The 19,804-nt window shown below is 40.9% G+C and overlaps 1 protein-coding gene across 1 annotated transcript; it reads left to right on the top strand.

Annotated features, from left to right (window-relative positions):
• The first annotated feature begins 81 nt into the window (after positions 1-81).
• On the top strand, positions 82-932 carry LOC141614013 (uncharacterized). The gene is made up of 3 exons (XM_074432765.1): positions 82-428; positions 522-733; positions 838-932. Exons 1-3 carry the CDS (start codon positions 82-84, stop codon positions 930-932), a joined length of 654 nt encoding a protein of 217 aa, XP_074288866.1.
• The last annotated feature ends 18,872 nt before the right edge of the window (positions 933-19,804 follow it).

The following is a 19,804-nucleotide window of genomic DNA, read 5'->3' as shown; positions in this document are numbered from 1 at the left end:
CTAGAAAATTTCACCTTTGCAGAAGCCCAGTCTTTAGAGGACGACAATTCTATTTCTGCAACCGTTACTAAATCCGCGAAGATGCCCAACATTGCTAGTCATTCTGAGCCGACAGCTGATTCTATTCCTAAGGGTTTCAAGCTTTTAACTAATGAGGGGAGTAACTTTGATATTCGCCCTTCTTATATTAATCTGGTGGAGAGAAACCTGTTTAGAGGAGTAGCTGGTGAGGATCCAAGGATGCATATGGAGATCTTCACAGATTATTGTTCTACCATTCCCGCTACTAAGGGAATGACCCAAGAGAAGATTAAGGAAGTCTTGTTTCCTTTTTCTCTTACTGATGGAGCCCGAACGTGGTTGACTGACTTGGATAGGACTACAACAGAGATTACTGATTGGGACAACCTAACCCTTGCTTTCTACAAGTACTACCCTCCGCGGAGAACTAATGCATTGCGAGGGCAGATTACAAGTTTTAAACAAAATCTGACTGAGAACTTGTATGAAGCATGAAGTAGGTTTGAGAAGCTGGTTAGGTCTGTCCCACATCACGGGTTTGACCATTGGTTTTTGTGCAACCAGTTCTACAATGGGTTGTATGATGACCACTGTGCTGTTTTAGATGGTGCAGCCAATGAAATATTTCAGAAGAATATCGATGATGCTAAGGGCTGTCATATTATAGAGGAGATGCCTACCCATTGCGCTGAATATGAGAATCCAAGGAGTGGTACTAGAACAGTTTCTGGAGATAATAGTGCACTTGTGGCTCAACTGGAAGCCATGAATGCAAGATTTGATAAGTTAGAATGATAGGCTACGGGAAACCAACAGGAATTCACTTGTTGTCTAGACAAGAGACCGATTCATGTGAGAGATGTGGTGCTGATGGTCATACTGCAGTGGATTGTTTAGTTGAGAAGGACTAAGTCTATGCCTTTCAACAATTTAGACAAGGAGGCTCTTATTTTAACAATAAAGCTGGAGTTCATCCCAATTTGAGGTGGTCTAGCAAAAATTTCTTGAATCCAACACCTCCACCGCAGCAACAACAAACCTATGTTCCACCCCATCGGAATCAACAATAAGGCTTACAAAAGCCTCCTTCTTTCCCACCGCCGCATCAGCAAGGTGCCTCTTCTAGTGGTAATAATGAAATAGCTGAGTTGAAATCGATGGTGCAATCGCTTGCACTTCAAATGCAAAAAAGTGACCAAGCAAAAGATGCTTCTATTAAATTGCCTGAGTCCCAGTTAGCTCAATTGGCTACTAAGCAAGCTTCACGACAACCGGGCCAATTACTGTCACAACCTGATAAGAAACCACATGAGACGGTAAACCTGATCAGTTTAAGGAGTGGTCTTTCCTATGAGGGACCCAAAATGCCAAAGGGGAATGCTGAATATTCAGACTCGGAGGTTAAAGCTACTGTTCATAAGAAGGCGTCTTTTGACGAAAAATTAACGGATTCACCTGGTGTACTCGATCGACCGATTTCTGATGGTCGAACGAGTAAGTTTACTGAAGAAGTGCTCGATCGAGCATCGAGGAAAATAGGCTTCTCGATCGGGCATCCCAAACTACTCGATCGAGCAACATTTCTGAGAAAACCTCTCGATCGAGTAGTGAAGTTGCTCGATTGAGTAATATTAATGCTAAGAGTGATGAATTGTCGTCTAAATCTAATTTGGACGATAAATCTACGAAGGAAGATAATTCCTATAACCCCAAGTTTCATTTCCAGGGAGGCTACAGAGGACAAAGACGGAACAACAATTTGGCATATTTTTCGATTTTTTGCAAAGTCTTAAAGTTAATGTGCCGTTTGCCGAGTTACTCACCCAGGTACCCTCTTACTCAAAATTTATGAAAGAAATTCTTTTACGTAAGAGGAATGTAGATGAATTTGAAACGGTGGCTTTGACTGAGGAGTGCTCCACACTTCGTCTGAATAAGACTCCACCGAAATTAGCTGATCTAGGTAGTTTTTCAATTCCCTGCCATATTGGGACTCACTTGATTGATAGTGCGCTTTGTGATCTAGAAGCTAGCGTAAGCGTCGTACCTATGTCTCTTGCAAAGAGACTTGGTTTGACAAAATTTCAATCCACAAACATGACCGTACAGATGGTTGATCGCTCATTATCACGGCCGTTAGGAGTCTTAGAGGACATCCTTGTTAGGATCGGGAAATTCTTTATTCCCATTGATTTTGTAGTCTTCGACATACCCGAGGACTCATAAACTCCCATTATTTTGGGAAGACCATTTTTGCATACTGCTCATGCAATAATTGATGTCTGGGCTAAGACTTTGACCTTTTAGGTGGGTGGGGAGGATTTGACATTCACCCAGTCCAGCGTTCGCAGGGCGGCCATGCAAGTCATGCCCTGCAACGCTATTCCCTCTATAGACCCCGGCAAGGATCTCTCTAGTACTAGTATTGAGTCATATATTGCTGTTATGACACCTCCGCCCCAGTCTGGGAGCAAATTGGAGGACCATTATGCTGTTTTTTTCTTCTACAGAACTTTGCGGAATGGATAGTGGAGATCCCGTTGCTGGACTTGGTGCATTGCAATTGGAGCCTAGCACTGATGGCGTTAAAGATCATGGGGGCCATGAAAAGAAGAAGCCTGATAAATCAAAGAGGAAGGTTGCGGACTACGAGATGTGCTATTCCCCTTCCGATGGCTCAGTTGTTTGAAACATCAAGACAGAGGTCACGAATGCTGAAGGGACCTTGTCGAGCCAGAAGCCCATCTTTGGGCTATTTAATTGCTTCAGAGGATGATACGGGACGATATCCCGTTTGAAAACATTTTGTAAATTGAATTTTCGCTAGACATTTAATTCGTTATTAGCTATAGACTTTAGTATTAGCTTCGATAGATTTCATTAGCTTAGGACGAATATAGACTGCGTATTTTTGTGTTTGGTATTTTTCCGAGAAGTATTATTGCGTATATTACAGGTTTTGGGAGAATTTTGAATCATTGGGAAGCGTTCCAAGAAAGAAGTCCTCGATTGACCACTTTATGTGCTCGATCGAGCAAAAACCCAAGTGGAAGTTCTAGGTCGAGCTGTTCCAAACACTCGATCGAGCAAGCATAATTAAAGGGTTCTCGATCGAGTAGTCAAAGCACTCGATCGAGCAAATTGAGAAAGAAAGCTCTCGATCGAACAACTGCAAACCACTCAATCGAGCAATTCAGGCGTATATCATAGAAGAGAGTTTCATTTTCCTCACTTTAGTTTTATTTGCTTGTTTTATTATTTCATCCCCAATTACTTCGACACCCTTTAATCCCTAACCTAAATCTCCCAATTTCTTCCCCAAATTTACCAACCTAATTACCCAAATACATTATAAGCATCAATTTAACCCTTTTACCCATATTTGCATCACAAATTTTCGATGCAATTTGAAGATTTTCAAGCTAGGGTTTCGAAAAAATCGACTTAACTCGATTAATTGGAGTTTCCTTTGATTTTAATGATTTTATTGTTGGGTAATCATCTAACTATGGAAAGAAGTAAAGACACCGGAATCGAGAAGCCCCAGTCGACGGCTTCTGCTGCTACTTCGTCACCTTCTCTGGAAGTAGTCCCTGCTGCCACCACTCTCACTGCTACTACCGATACTGCCACGCCAGCTATTACTAGTCGACCCTTGCTGTGTCGACACCCGTCACTGCTGCCGCTACTATTACGGTTACTGTCACTACTGTTGCTGGTTCTCGGTCTGGGACGGGCACGGGTTACCGTGCTGCTGTGCTACGGGTCCCTGCTAGGAACGTCGCTGATACTTCTACGGAATCTCTACCTGAGTTTCCGGAGGTAAGATTTTTGTCCCCGTCCCACCGTACTTGTTTCTTAAACTTAATGGAATGTCACATGACCTCGACCCATTTTTTGTGTCGACCTGCCCTAGAGACTCTAGGAATTTTAACGCCCGTTGTTGACCTGCTCAATGGGACGGGAACGTAGGGATTAGCTTCTATAAAATAGTTCACTTACATGGGACTTACCTTAGAGTTTTTTAGCCCTTTCGAATTTTACCCTGCGGCCTATGCGACAGACCATGGGAGCACTTGCATCACTTTTCGAATGTTTAACACCACCTTTTTCTAGACTTTAGCTGAGTTCGGGGAACGTTTAGGTCTAGTTAGTGATGGTTCCCTTGAGCCTCCTAGGAAGCTCATGCCTCAGATTTGGGCTACACTTTTACACATCCCCTACGGTCAGCGTCGTGGTGTCCACGTCCATCTACCTCATGCCCGTTACTTTCTCCGTCTGCTTGGAGAAACTATTTTTGGTCGTCATGAACCTAACAATGTTAATATTACTGAGTTGTGTATCCTAGCTAGGTACCTGAACATTGATAGCGGTACCCCACTTATTTTTAACATTGCATACTTGACAGCTCAGCATTTTAACACTGTTGGGGTAAAAGTATTGGGTACGATAGCGTCTGGTGGACTAGTGAATCGCATTGCCCGCCGTCTTTTCCCTGACTTTCCCGTGGTCTTAAATATTTTGATAAGGACAAAGTTATTGACATTTCTGTTATATTTTCAATGAACTGGCTTGCTTCTGACCATAGGACGTGGAAGATTGGCACTTCCACTTCCGTGAGCTTACCTTCACCCTCTCTACCCCGTCTTTCACCTTTGACTACTGTGACGGGTTGATTACCACCACCTCCACCTTCTTACCTCCTTGACTTCTCTCCTCCCGTTTCTAGGAAGCGGAAGAGGCTTTCCCCTGCTGTTAGGGAGGTTGGAGAGGGGTCTGGACCTCGATAGGCTGGGCCTATACCCACGCCCATGCCCATGCCCACGTCCATGTCCACGCCCATGCCTACACCCTTTACCTCTCAGCCGGCTTTCCCGGCTAATTTTATTCCACCTCCTATTTTTGAGGTGCCTGAGGTCATGGACCAAGAGTGATGCGTGTCATTTATATGATGTTTTACACCTTATTTTACACGCATTTCAGAGCTCATTTATGTAGTTTATGCTATTATTCTCCCTATTTCCGTCTACTTTCGTGTTTTTGTACATTATTGCATAAATGTGAAGAATCCAGTGGAAATCAAGCCAAATCCGTCCCCGAGTACCTTGCATTGCATTTGACGTGAAGTATTTACTCAAGGAACAAGCTTGGTGCGTATTTCGAGGCCCAAAAGACAAGTCCACGAGAATTTAGAAGTCAAGTATCAGCTACTTCAGTCGATCGACTGATGCCTATGGTCGATCGACCAACGCACGACTTACAGGAGCTCCTGTACACTGCAGTCCAGTCGATCGACCGGTCAAAGTGGTCGATCGACCACACCGCTAACCTGCGTGAATTAATAGAACGAGAATTAGGAAGCCCATTGTATTTTAGGTTTTAGAATAAAGTTACGTATGTTTACCTGTATAACGTAACTCATTCCTGATGCTACGACCATCCAGTTTTATTCAGTTTTTAGTTTATCATTGATAATTAGGGTTCTTAAGTTTATTGTTCTTTCATTAATAAAGTTCTTTTTGGCAATCGGTTTTGATCTCTCCTTTACAATTCCTTTACACGGTACTCTTCTGTTCTTATATTCAGTCTTATTGCTTTCGTTTGTAGTTTAGGATTGCTAGGTTAGACCTCCTGAAGCCAAATTATTGTTTTATGTTAATTGTTCGTTTAGTTAATTTAAGCATGAATTTGAATGTTTTAATTGTTAAGTTTATTGTAGTTATTATTTCTAGTGTGAGTAGCTAAATACCTTGTGCTAGGATGTAGGGAATCTGTAGAAGTAGGCGGCATTAGAATAGTAGACCTGAATCGCGCCTTGGTCGATCGACCGGCCTACCTGGTCGATCGACCGGCCACGTGAGATCACCTTCGTTTTAATTAATTTAATTGCTATATTTGACGAATCGAGTGCACGCGACTAGTTGGATGCCTAGGATTTGACCGACCCAATAAAGATCGAAAGATAGGGAAGGGAGATAGCCTATCTAATTAAGACGACTAAATTAATAAGATCGAGAGATGAGTTAATTTAGCCTTTTTAGTCACTTTTTAGGACGAAAGTTAGTATTAGTGATATTAGGGACCTGTAGCGAGATCGAAAGATGCTACCTGTAAGAATGGACCGAGAGGACTTCTTATTTTCCCGTCTCACGTGTTTGTTTTAGACCTACCTAGTATACTTCCGCCGAAACTATAGTGAACCGACCATCTTAGCACCCTTTTAATATTTGATTTCATCCGTTTATTTAGTTTATTTTTCATTTTGTTGCCTTTAGCTATAGACCAAATCAAATCAAACCCCATACCTGTTACCTTAAAGACTAAAATCAGACAGCTATTGATTGCATCGCCTCCCTGTGGTTCGACCCTGACTGCCACTAGCTATAATAGTAGTTTGGATTATAAATATTATTTTTGGTGCACACAACGACAGGCATCAAATTTTGGCGCCGTTGCCGGGGAGGCAATTGTTTAAAATTTTTAGTTGTTTCTATTTTTAGTCTTTCTCTTAGTTTAAGGGGCATCTGTTCCTTAAACTATTCTCATATTCTACTTGTAGTTTCTTCTTATGCGCAGGTCACAGGGTGGTGAACTACTACCGTTCAATCCTGAGATTGAGAAGACGTTGCGTGAGTTGAGACGATCATCGAGAGTATTGCCATCAGAGGAAGAGCTGAGTACTCTGTCTAGTTACTACGAGAACGGGCTTTTTGAGGAGGATCCACCTTCGTCACCTATTTCTACTTCTTCAGCTGAGACCGTCACATCTCCAGACATGGCTGAAGAAGCAAGAATAGCCAGTCACTCTGAGCCGACAGCTGAGAATCTCTATAAGGGATTCGCATTACCAGGGGAGGACAGAAAATTCGAGCCGAAACCGTCTTACATCAACTTCGTTGAGAGAAACCAATTCGGGGGAGCTGCAAATGAAGATGAAACCAAGCATATCGAGACATTCATTGATTACTGCTGCTCCATACCTCCACCAACCGGTGTGACCCAGGACCAGGTGAAGGAGACTATGTTCATATTCTCTCTTCGTGATGCTGCAAGGGAGTGGTACAGTGACCTGGATCGAGCTGCTAATGGGATCACTGACTGGAATTCTTTGGCCCTAGCATTCTACAAGAAGTATTTCTCTGCATCGAAGACAAATGCCATTAGAGCTCAGATCACGAGCTTTAAACAGGGTCCGGATGAGAATTTCCATGAGGCGTGGGTCCGTTTCAAGAAGCTGGTGCGAACTATTCCGCACCATGGGTTTGAGAAGTGGACCTTATGCAATCAATTTTATAATGGGTCTATGACGATCAGAGGGCTATCCTGGATGCGGCAGCTAGTGGCAGATTCCAGGAGAATGTTGGAGAAACTAAGGGGTGAAAAATTATTGATGATTTGGCCACCCATAAAGCTGAGTATGGGAATTCCAGGGGAAATCAAAGGAGAAGTGTTGAATCCCCTTCTGTAGCCTCATTAGAAGCTCTCACGGCGAGATTTGATAAGTACGAGTTGGGAGGAGCTTCAAAAGGAGGGATCTATCATGTGAATGCTGTTTCAGACGGTCCTTTTGTCTGCAAGAGATGTGGGGGAGAAGGACATGTTTCAGACAACTGTCCTAATCCCTATGAGTCTTGTGCTGCCTTTCAACATTATAGGCAGACAAACACTTATTTTGAGCCGAATGTCCATCCGAACTTGAGGTGGAGTAGCCAAAATGTCCTAAATCCGACTCGGCTCCACAAAGAACAAAGGCGGAAATGTGTGCCCCCTCATAAGCAGCAGCATCCATATCAAAAGCCTCCGTATGTTCCTCAGCAGCAACAGCAGTCCCAAGGCTCCGAATTTGCCGAATTGAAAAACTTGTTGTTGAAAGAGTCTCAAGCTAGAGAGGCCAGGAAGAAAATGTTGGAGAGCCAAATTGCTCAATTGGCAAGCAAGAATACAACTCGAGCTTCGGGACATTTACCGACGCAGACTAATCAAAAGGAGACCCTTAATGCTATTACTTTGAGGAGTGGGTTTACCCTTGATGGACCCGCTATGGTCGAGGATGTCGCTGAAAAAGATGAGGCGGAACCGAGCAAGACAAAAGCAGTGACGGACAATGGCAAGAAAAAGACGTCTACCAAGTATATTAGTCGATCGACTGATATACCCAGTCGTTCGACCAGTCCACGAGTTCTGATAGCTTCGTCACAGATGTCGATCGATCGACTGACATGCCTGGTCGATCGACCGACAGCGCTGCTGATCATGAATCTTTTCGTCCTCCAATGCCAAATAACTTGAGGGACCCTTTGTTTCGGGGTACGACTACTCCGAAAATAAAGAGGCAAGACCCAAATGCTGATGGGTCTGTCCCAGTTCCGAAATATGACCCGATGACGATTAATGGTTCAATTTTAAGACGGTCTGAAGAAGGGTCGAGCTTCAACAAGGAGAAGGTAGTGGATTTTCAGCCTAAATCCACCGACGCCGGCATGAGAGACTTAGAGGAGAGGGCTAAGTTACTTCTTTCATCCCCTTATCCAGAGAGATTAGTGCCGACGAAGGAACATGTATCGTTTAATAAATTTGAAAATGTTATTCGTAGCTTAAACGTACAAGTTCCTTTTCTTGAGTTAGTTAACCAAGTGCCTGCTTACATGAAATTTATGAAGCAATTGTTGTCTAAAAAGAAGTCACTTGAAACTGTGCATTCTGTCACACTAACTGAGGAGTCATGTTCTTATTTGACCCATACTGCACCTCATAAGCTAGAAGACCCAGGTAGCTTTTCAGTCCCATGTAGTATTGGCACCTTTTCTATTGAGAAGGCCTTGTGTGACCTAGGAGTCAGTATTAGTGTAATGCCCTTGAGTCTTGCTAGGAAGTTGAAACTGACTAGATTTGTAGTCACCAGCATGACAGTACAGATGGCTGACCGATCTGCGGTCCAGCCTATAGGAGTCTTAGAGGACATTCCTGTGCAAATAGGAAAGTTCTTTTTCCCTGTTGACTTCGTTGTACTAGATATGCCCGAGGATGCCCACATTCCTATCATATTGGGTAGACCATTTCTGCACACTGCTGGTGCTGTTATAGATGTTGGTTCAGGGACTTTGACCTTCAAGGTAGGGAAACACTCCATTGTCTTTGCCCAGACAGCTAAAAAGAAAGACCCCATGTGGCCAGTAACTTATAATACGGTTTCTGAAAAGAAATCATACTTTGTGCTTTCTGACATGCCTGTCTCTACGCCTGTTTCTTCTGTAACACCTCCACCCCAGATTGGGAGCAACCTGGAGGAAGATTCTTCTGTTTTGGATGTTGCAGGAGCTGGTTTGGGGAAGAAAGAGCCGCATGTTGCTCCAGCTGTGAGGGAGCCAATCGTTCAAAGAGACGGTCTAGGATGTCTTAGCTATGGCACTTATGAGGGGCTTGATGATGAGCCAGTCAAAGTGACGGAGTCCGATTTGGATTCTGATGAGCGGGATGAGGTCATTGATTGGGGAGATGCTGAAGCCGTTGATCCGTTGAGTTCTGCGGATGTTGGAGTTGAGAAGAGTGCAGCTGAGAAGATGAGCACTGTAGAGGCTACTTCTTGTAGCCAGAAGCCGAGCAAGTGGGCCATTCCGTGGCCGTTCTTGATCAACTATTAGTTGATTGAGACTTTACAAACATTATATTGCTTTTAAGACTATTTATCGTTTTTCGTGTGCGCGAGACTTCGCATTTTAATAAGTTTGCTTAGGATTTTATACACTTTAGACTATTGCTTTGGGTTTTATGCAATTTTGGGCGCGTTATTGTGTGTATTTGCAGGTTCTTAGACCTTGATAGCTCAATTTATTGAGCTAATTCGAAGAAATCAGAACTTACAGCAGGTTTTTCAGTCGATCGACTAGCCTGTGTGGTCGATCGACTGAGATGCGACTTCCAGGAGCTTATGTTCCTGTTCACCCTGGTCGATCGACTAGGTGATATGGTCGATCGACCATATTTTGCTGATGTACCTGTTTTCGATCACTCCCCTGCTGAGTTTGGTCGATTTGCGGAGTTGAGGGAGTCTTTTCTCCACTTTATTCTCCGTTTCGTTTCTGTTTTCTTCCATTTCTTTATTTTACACATAATTTTGCGTTTCAACAATTGTTTTCTCGGTTTTATGCGCGGTCCTTTTGTTTGTTCTTTTCAGGTACTTTATGGTAGCACTGCTAGCTACTGAAACCTCCTAGCTCACGCTGGTTTGGGGAGGTTTCCTTTTGCTGCGCTTAAAGTCTTGTGAGTTCCGAGTCCTTACTTCATGTCTTTTTTAGTTAATTTCACGCAAATTCCCGTTTTCCTTTTACTTCATTACATGATTTTGCACAATGGGGACATTGTGCAATTTGGTTTGGGGAAGGGTTTTGCGTTGCATTTCATTTGCTTGCATTCACGTTTACATTTTGTCTTGCATTGTTGTTTATTTTCTCTTATATATACAGAAATTTCAAAAAAAAAAATTGAAAAAATTGAAAAAATTTCAAAAAAATGCACGTTTCTTTTAGCATATAGGTCGAGTCAGAACGGTGGTATTTCAATGATGACATTGCATTTTCGGCTGTTTTATGCCTAAGCCTTGCTAATTGACATGTTATTAGTAGAATCATATATGCATAGTCTACGAGTTTTCGTTAAATTGCTTGCTGAACTTGAGACTTGACTTAAAAGTTTGGCAAACTACATCATTTTCTGAGATTTAGAGCTTATAACTGGTGTCATCTGTGACTAGTTTATCTAGGATTGTGAGTAGTTACTCCTTATGAGACATGTTACATAAATTTGCATAAATATGAACTTAATCTGCTTAATACCTGTATGCATTCGGTTTGTGGTTTGTTGACACATGTGGAAGAGGTTTCCTTATTCATTTTGCCCATAAGCTTCACAAAGCCAAAATAGCCTTTTTGTCTCGTTAACTACATCCTACATTTAGCCTGCCCTTGTCAAGCTAGTAGTTTAGTTTTTGGGATTGTTACTTCATTTTTTTGGTGGCATATGCTCATTTTGAGATGTTGTTGGGAAGATGAAAAAGGAAGGAAAGAAAGAAGAGAAAAATAGAATTGAAAAGAAAAAAGAAGAAAAATGTTTCGAAAAAAGAGAAAAACAAAGAGTGATGTACTGTAGAGGGTGGTCGATCGACTGTTACACCAGGTCGATCGACTGCAACCCGAGAAAAGAGAAAAATCAAAATCACATGTTGCAATTGTTATGAGTTGGTGATTTTGTACTCCTATGTATTATTTCTAATTGTTGGGGAGTTGATTATATTGAAGAATGTGAGATTTGTGCTTACTATTAGCACCGTTCTATCGTTTAATCTTGAGTAAGAAGTTGGAATGATTTATTAATTTGGTTCCCTTAGTTACTAGCTTGGCTTTTAACTCTGTTTTTATCCAAATTTACTTTAGCCTCTTCTACCCATTACCTCACATATCCATATTTACCTCGTCATGTGTCATGGTCTTCTGTTTGGTTGGAATGCATATGTACGGTTGTAGAGATCATTTTCATATTAGATTGCAGGCATGTTCTTATAGGTCGTAGTTAGGTGAGAGTCATTACAATATTACTTCTTTCTATCTTTTACATATACTCACCCGTATTTATTGAGTGATTCGAGCGACCCGTGAGAGTCCAATTTGAAAAGTCTCTAAAGTTGACGGTTCAGCTGTTTTTAACGACTTTATAACTCGTTTGCATGTTTCATATTGCTAATTGATTGTTAGTAGTTGCATTAAATTGGTTTAGGCTATTCGGTTTGCATTTCGCTATGAGATTGAACTCGTTCCACTAGGTTTTAGGATTGAGTCTAGTTCTTGCTTGGGGACAAGCAAGGGTTTGGTTTGGGGAAGTTTGATGCGTGTCATTTATATGATGTTTTACACCTCATTTTACACGCATTTCAGAGCTCATTTATGTAGTTTATGCTACTATTCTCCCTATTTCCGTCTACTTTCGCGTTTTTGTACATTATTGCAGAAATGTGAAGAATCCAGCGGAAATCAAGCTAAATCCGTCCCCGAGTACCTTGCATTGCATTTGACGTGAAGTATTTACTCAAGGAACGAGCTTCGTGCGCATTTCGAGGCCCGAAAGACAAGTCCACGAGAAGTTAGAAGTCAAGTATCAGCTACTTCAGTCGATCGACTGATGCCTATGGTCGATCGACCAACGCACGACTTACAGGAGCTCCTGTACACTGCAGTCCAGTCGATCGACCGGTCAAAGTGGTCGATCGACCACACCGCTAACCTGCGTGAATTAATAGAACGAGAATTAGGAAGCCCATTGTATTTTAGGTTTTAGAATAAAGTTACGTATGTTTACCTATATAACGTAACTCATTCCTGATGCTATGACCATCTAGTTTTATTCAGTTTTTAGTTTATCATTGATAATTAGGGTTCTTAAGTTTATTGTTCTTTCATTAATAAAGTTCTTTTTGGCAATCGGTTTTGATCTCTCCTTTACAAGTGCTTTACACGGTACTCTTCTGTTCTTATATTCAGTCTTATTGCTTTCGTTCGTAGTTTAGGATTGCTAGGTTAGACCTCCCGAAGCCAAATTATTGTTTTATGTTAATTGTTCGTTTAGTTAATTTAAGCATGAATTCGAATGTTTTAATTGTTAAGTTTATTGTTGTTATTATTTCTAGTATGAGTAGCTAAATACCTTGTGCTAGGATGTAGGGAATCTGTAGAAGTAGGCGGCATTAGAATAGTAGACCTGAATCGCGCCTTGGTCGATCGACCGGCCACGTGAGATCACCTTCGTTTTAATTAATTTAATTGATATATTTGACGAATCGAGTGCACGCGACTAGTTGGATGCCTAGGATTTGACCGACCCAATAATGATCGAAAGATAGGGAAGGGAGATAGCCTATCTAATTAAGACGACTAGATTAATAAGATCGAGAGATGAGTTAATTTAGCCTTTTTAGTCACTTTTCAGGACGAAAGTTAGTATTAGTGATATTAGGGACCTGGAGCGATATCGAAAGATGCTACCTGTAAGAATGGACCGAGAGGACTTCTTATTTTCCCATCTCACGTGTTTGTTTTAGACCTACCTATTATACTGCCGCCGAAACTATAGTGAACCAACCATCTTAGCACCCTTTTAATATTTGATTTCATCCGTTTATTTTTCATTTTATTGCCTTTAGCTATAGACCAACTCAAATCAAACCCCATACCTGTTACCTTAAAGACTAAAATCAGACAGCTATTGATTGCATCGCCTCCCTGTGGTTCGACCCTGACTACCACTAGCTATAGTAGTAGTTTGGATTATAAATATTATTTTTGGTGCACACAACGACAGGCATCAAAAGGGCGTCATGATGCTCTGCTTTTGGATATGTGCAGGAGGGTAGCTCGGATGGAGAAGGATCAGGCTCTCGCCTTATTCTCCGTCTACAAGTATCATATGCGTCGAGGCCGTCTGGTGCCAGATGGGTGGTCACATCCTTCATTTTACAGGTACCCGGAGGAGGGGTACTCTCAGCCTGAGAGCGAGGAGGAAACGGCCGAGAGAGAGGAGACGATTAGAGTGGACCTTGCTGCTGAAGGTCGTTCTAGGAGGAGGGGTGAGGAGGAGGAGGACCTTACCTTTCAGGTGGTTGACGAGGAGGGTGCTGACAAGTAGCTGCTGGCTACTTATTTTCCCGGTTTGCTAGTTGGTTTGAGGAAGTTTTACATTGTAAGTATTTTTACTCTTTATTCTTTTTATCTCTAGCTTTGTTTCATATTATTTTGCATTTGAGGTTGTATTTCCCTTTCCTTATTATTCTGCTGGTGTATGCTGAAGGACAATGAGGGCATTGTTCATTTTGGTTTGGGGAGGGTAATGCATACTTGAGTCTGCATTTGCATTTGTTTTGCATTCACGTTTATTGCATTTTAGCTTGCATTGTTTTTCATTTATTTCAAAAAATAAAAAAAAGATAAAAAAAAGTAGATAATTTTCAAAAAATCAAAAATTTCACGTTCATTTTTGCATTTAGGTTGAGTCGGAACGGTGTATTTCAATGATGAAATTGCACTGCATTTAGTCCCTTCACTACTACAAATACAGGCAACCACAACGGCCCTTTAACAACGCTTATTCACGAAAATCATCAAAACACGTTGTAGAATTTATTCCGCGAATTTTACCAAACTTAATGACAACGGTTATGTGTTGCTAACCGTTGTTATTGGTTTTAACAACGGGTCATACTTAAACAACCGTTGTTAATGAAAAAACTAATAACAACGGTTAAATTTTAACCGTTGTTAATGGTTTGGCGCCAAATTAGTGAAAAGTAATCACAACGGTTATATTAGAACCCGTTTTTAATACGTTTTAACAACGGTTGTAGACTCAATAACCGTTGTTATTAATATTATGAAAATCTTAAGAACAACATATTGCTTTATTCTGCTATACACTACAAACACAAACACAAGCTAATACTGCTACTATATCATCCTCCATTCCTCCCTGATCGTCTCTCTGTCTTCATCTCCGTCACTGTTGTCACGTCTTCTCTCCCTCATCGCGCGTGTTTATCAATCAGGTATATATATGTTTCTTAGCAACGCTTATTATAACTAGATATAGGATTTTTTGGGTTATTATCTAATTTGTTGATAATTTAGCTTAATTGCTTTCCTGAATTTCGTTTATTTGTTTGCCTATTATTGTATTTTATGAATTAGTTGCCTATTATTACGAATGTAGAATAATGACTCGAATTTGGATGATTGATGCAAATATGAGTGACCGCACCTACAAGGATGGTTTAGCTGAATTTTATGAATTCGTTTCGAACAATTTGAAAGGTTCTTCTAGTATTGCATGTCCTTGTGAAAGATGTGGTAATATTAGCTATATGGCTTTTCCGGACGTTAAAATACACCTAGAAAAGTGGAGATTTAGTCGATCCTATACACTTTGGATTTTTCATGGGGAATCATTAGAGGAAGAGAATAACTCTGAAGAAGATGATGTTGAGGTACACGAAAGGCTAACTGATGATCCTGAGTTTGCCGAGTTTTTTTGAGTTGGAAGAGTTGGAAGTAGAGAAGTTGAATGTTGGGTCTATAGATAATGAAGAGAATGATGATGAGTCCATTGCTTTTGAAGATGTAGGTGATGACACTAGTAATTGGGATGACCTTAACAACATGTATGAGAAGTTGTGTGAGTCTGAAGCACCTCTTTATCCTGGTTGTAAATTCACAAAAATGTCGGTGGGTGAAGTTGTATAATATCAAGGGGGCAAATGGGGTGAGTGACACGTGTTTCACTAGTTTTTTAGCCTTGATAAAGGAGTTGCTTCCTGATGGTAATGTTCTAACTGTTAAGACATATGAGGCGAAAAAACTAATAAGAGGAGTGGGTATGAAATATGAGAAAATACATGCATGTCCAAATGATTGCATATTGTATCGGAAATTATATCAAAACTTAACCAATTGCCCTAAATGTTTGGAGTGGCGTTATAAGGATAAGGAAGGGATCCCGGCTAAGGTGTTGTGGTATTTTCCATTGATACCAAGAGTCATAAGGATTTATGCGAATCCCGATGATGCAAAAATGTTAACTTGGCATGAAACCAGAAGAATAAATGATGGAAAGCTAAGACACCCGGCAGATGGTAAGCAATGGAAATCGTTCGACGCTAAGTATCCCGAGTTCGGCAATGAACCTAGAAACTTACGTCTAGCGCTGTCCACTGATGGAATGAACCCACACGGAAACATGAGTAGCCAACATAGTACTTGGCCAGTAGTGTTGGCTATTTATAACTTACCCCCATATGTGTGCATGAAAAGAAAGTATTTGATGTTGTCGTTGTTAATTTCCGGCCCTAAACAACCTGGAAATGATATAGATGTATATTTGGAACCTCTTCTAGATGATTTGCGATTGTTGTGGGATAGTGGGATAGAAGTATTTGATGCATATAAGAACGAAACTTTCAATTTGAGAGCGATGTTATTGTGTACAATAACTGACTATCCGACTTATGGCGACCTTTCTGGGCACACAGTTCATGGGAAAGAGGCTTGTCCATTGTGTGGGGAGGATATCGAGTCCGAATACTTGAAGTCTTCTCGTAAGTATGTGTATATGGGAAATAGGAGGTTCTTGTCTCATGACCATTGTTATCGCAAGATGCAGAAAGCATTCAATGGAAGACAAGATCTTCGTCAACCTCCTAGAATTTTGAGTAGGCATGAAGTTTATCGAAAGTAAAGCATATTGAGATAGATTATGGGAAGAAGAGCGGCTCTAAATTGTCTACTCGTGGGTATAAGAAAAGATCCATATTTTTTGATAAACTTCCATATTGGCCGACACGGAGGTCGAGCATTGCCTCGATTTCATGCACATTGAGAAAAATGTCTGTGATAATATTATCAATACCCTTCTCAATGTTCCTGGTAAAACAAAGGATAACGCCGCAGCTAGGGAAGATATGAAAATGATGGGTATTAGGCTAGAGTTGGCACCACGAAGAGAGAGTAATCGTACATTTTTACCGCCAGCTTTTTACCCTTTCACGGAATGAGAGAAAAGAGTTACGTGCATGCTTGAATGGAATTAAAGTGCCACATGGTTATTCGTCGAACATCAAAAGCCTAGTGTCGATGCAAGACCTAAAACTCACCGGGTTAAAGTCACATGATTGTCACACTTTGATGCAACAATTACTACCTGTGGCTATTCGTTCCATTTTACCCGAAAAGGTAAGATATGCTATAACTAGATTCTGTCTCTTCTTCCAGTCCATATGCGAGAAAGCCATCGATCCCGATGACGCGGATTCATTGCAGGACCTCGTTGTAACCTCTCTTTGTCATGGTTGGAAATGTATTTTCCACCCTCTTTCTTCACTATCATGATTCATCTGACCATTCACTTGGTTAGGGAGATTTTGTACCTTGGGCCCGTGTACTTGAGATACCCGTATCCTTTCGAAAGATTGATGAAAGTCTACAAGGACTATACATCTAATCGGTATCGTCCGGAAGGTTGTATTTTTGAACGCGCTATTTTAGACGAAGCTCTTTCATATTGTTACGCTCATCTCTCCCTGAGGAGTTGATTGGCGTTTCTAAGAATCGTCATAGTGACTGGATGACCGGAAAAGGTATTAGGGGCCGGGTTGAAAAAATTGTGACACGTGAAATGTTGCATTTAGCACACATGTATGTGCTAAACAACGAAGATGAGGTGCAACCTTATATTCAACAACACAAAGATGAGCTCAAATACGATCACCAAAACAAGACCGAGAAGTGGATTGCGAACGAGCATACGAAGACGTTTCCAGTGGTGGTTTAGGAATATTGTCTTACGATTGTCTTGATCAAACTGGTGATGACATCTCTCCTAGGTTACTACGTCTTGGTTTAGGTCCAAATGCCAGGGTCACCTTTTACAACAGTTTTGCCATTAATGGATATACTTTTTACACCCGCGAGCAAGATGAGGTGAGCACAATGCAAAATAGTGGTGTGAGTTCTGAATTTGAGGCAATGCACTTTGCTACTTCAAAAGATAAAAAGCCTATTTGGGGAAAATGCCTTTATTATGGTGTTATTCAAGAAATATTGGTACTAGATTACATTGATTTCACAATGCCTTTGTTTCGATGTATCTGGGTTGATAACAACATCCATTGTGTCCGAAAGGATAAGATGGGATTTACGTTGGTCAATCTGGTAAGGTTGGCAATAATAAGGATGATCCTTTCATAATGGCATCCCAAGCTAAACAAGTGTTCTATGTCACCGATCCTATGGATAAGAAGTGGTCATTGTCTTGTCTATAAGGAAAAGAAGGAGTAGTCCATCCGATAATGATGATGATGATCGGGATGTCGTTTTTGAGGGAATGGATCGAGTCTACCATCGTATCTTATTTCGACGATGTTGACACTGATCATGAGGACACCGAAAGCATCTATATGCGTGATGACCATGGTGAAGGTATTTGGGTTAACGAAGAAACTATGACATCCAAGAAACGTCCCGATCCCGAGATAGTTCATCGAGGACACGCATGCATGCATCTTTGGTGTAAGTTGTCTTATTTTCTTGATCTTATTATTAGATGTGGATCTTTGGTGTTGAAATTCTTTGAATAATGTTGCGGTATGTATTGTTACAGTTTGGACTGTAATGGAATTACTGATAATTTTTTAAAAAAAGAGGTTCAACAATAACAACGGTTATATTTAAATTACCCGTTGTTAATACTTTCAACAACGGTGTAGTACCTCTACCCGTTGTCAATTATTTTTTTGACATATTTCATTTTGGCGCAAATTTGGTGAACATATATTACAACGGGTATATTTTACCCGTTGTAATAAACTTTTGACAACGGTTGACTTTTATTGACCCGTTGTAATTAACATACAACAACGGTTTTGTTTTGAGCACCCGTTGTCAATAGTTTGTCTTAATAAAAAAACTAATATAGAAACCCATCCAAAGATGCCATACACAAACACACACAACATTATTACTCCAACCGTCGGTATCCTGTGTTAATTCTTCTCTCTTCCTCGCTTTTTACATTCTCGTCGCCGCCGCGCCGCCCCCGATTTAAAAGCCAGTTCCGTTGCCTTCCCTTATCATCCTGCTCGTTCTCTTTATCATCATCATCAACAGGTATGTTCACTTTAATTTTGTGTTTCGTCATTAGGGTTTTAAGACGATCATCTTGTTTCTTTTTTCATGCATCTGTTTGTTTTTCGTTTTCTTTGTTATCTTTATCATCCCGCATCATCTACTTTACTCCTCTTATCGGGGTTTAGGATTTTAGAAGCTCAATCTGTTGTTTTAAATTTTCATTCCTATTAGGGTTTAGGGTTTTAGATAATACTCTGCATGTACGTTGTTAAGTTGTTCATTTCTTATATCATTCATATTTGGGTTTTAGGATTATCATGGGTGAAAAACGTAAAAGAAGTCAAAAGAATAATGAGCCTGGTGATAATAAGCCTGGTGAGAGGGGTGCTACGAAGTGCAAGAGAGTCCTTGCGGCTATAGCCGCTAAACAGTAGTTCGAAATAACATGGAGTGAGAAGGGTTTCCCTCTTTGGTCCAAATGCGGGTCTTTTCTCCAATTGGATTGGTGCTTGCACAAGACAGTTTGTGCCTATCCATTTAGATGATGTTAGAACTTTGAATCCAAAATTGGCGGAGTTATACTTGGCTCGTATAAAGGAAGGCTTTATTATACCCGATATAAGCCATGATGAGTATTTAATGCATAAGGCGGCGGATGTCCACGAGCGGTGGAAGTGTGGCGTTGCTAGGGATTGGTTGTATGTGGACAAGGCAACGGGGAGATGCGTAAGAGCCCACCGGAAAACAAGTGTCCCACCATCAAGCAGGAAGAATGGGATCTTTTCAAAAAGATGAGAACTACTGAGAAGTTTCAGGTTAAATATCCTCGCCTTTTAACGATTTACCTATCATTTTTTTTAATTAATGAGTCCTTTATATAATCTTTTTATTATCTCATCTACTTGCGCTTTTATATAATTATTTGAAGGCCGTTAGCAAAAGAAATCGTGCTAACATTTCATGCAAGAAGGGGAAATTGGTCTATGGTTCTCGAGGCGATTCTGAAAAGATAGAAGAGGACTTCGTAAGTAGCATGCATTATTCCTCAGCCTGTGAGACTTTATTTTTTTAATCACACTTGGACTTGCATTGATACACATTTACGTGTATAAATGTTACCATGTTAA

Source organism: Silene latifolia, chromosome 11, assembly GCF_048544455.1.
Source record: "Silene latifolia isolate original U9 population chromosome 11, ASM4854445v1, whole genome shotgun sequence".
NCBI lineage: Eukaryota > Viridiplantae > Streptophyta > Magnoliopsida > Caryophyllales > Caryophyllaceae > Silene > Silene latifolia.
Note: the sequence above shows the minus strand (reverse complement) of the source record. Positions and strands in the feature narration are given on the sequence as shown.

What these genes read in the sequence shown, in the direction of transcription:
- LOC141614013 (XM_074432765.1), top strand. Translation starts at nt 82, where the DNA reads ATGCCCAACATTGCTAGTCATTCTGAGCCGACAGCTGATTCTATTCCT. An exon ending in CTAACCCTTGCTTTCTACAA is followed by an intron (nt 429 to 521) that starts GTACTACCCTCC and finishes AGCATGAAGTAG; the next exon opens with GTTTGAGAAGCTGGTTAGGT. An exon ending in ATATGAGAATCCAAGGAGTG is followed by an intron (nt 734 to 837) that starts GTACTAGAACAG and finishes GGAAACCAACAG; the next exon opens with GAATTCACTTGTTGTCTAGA.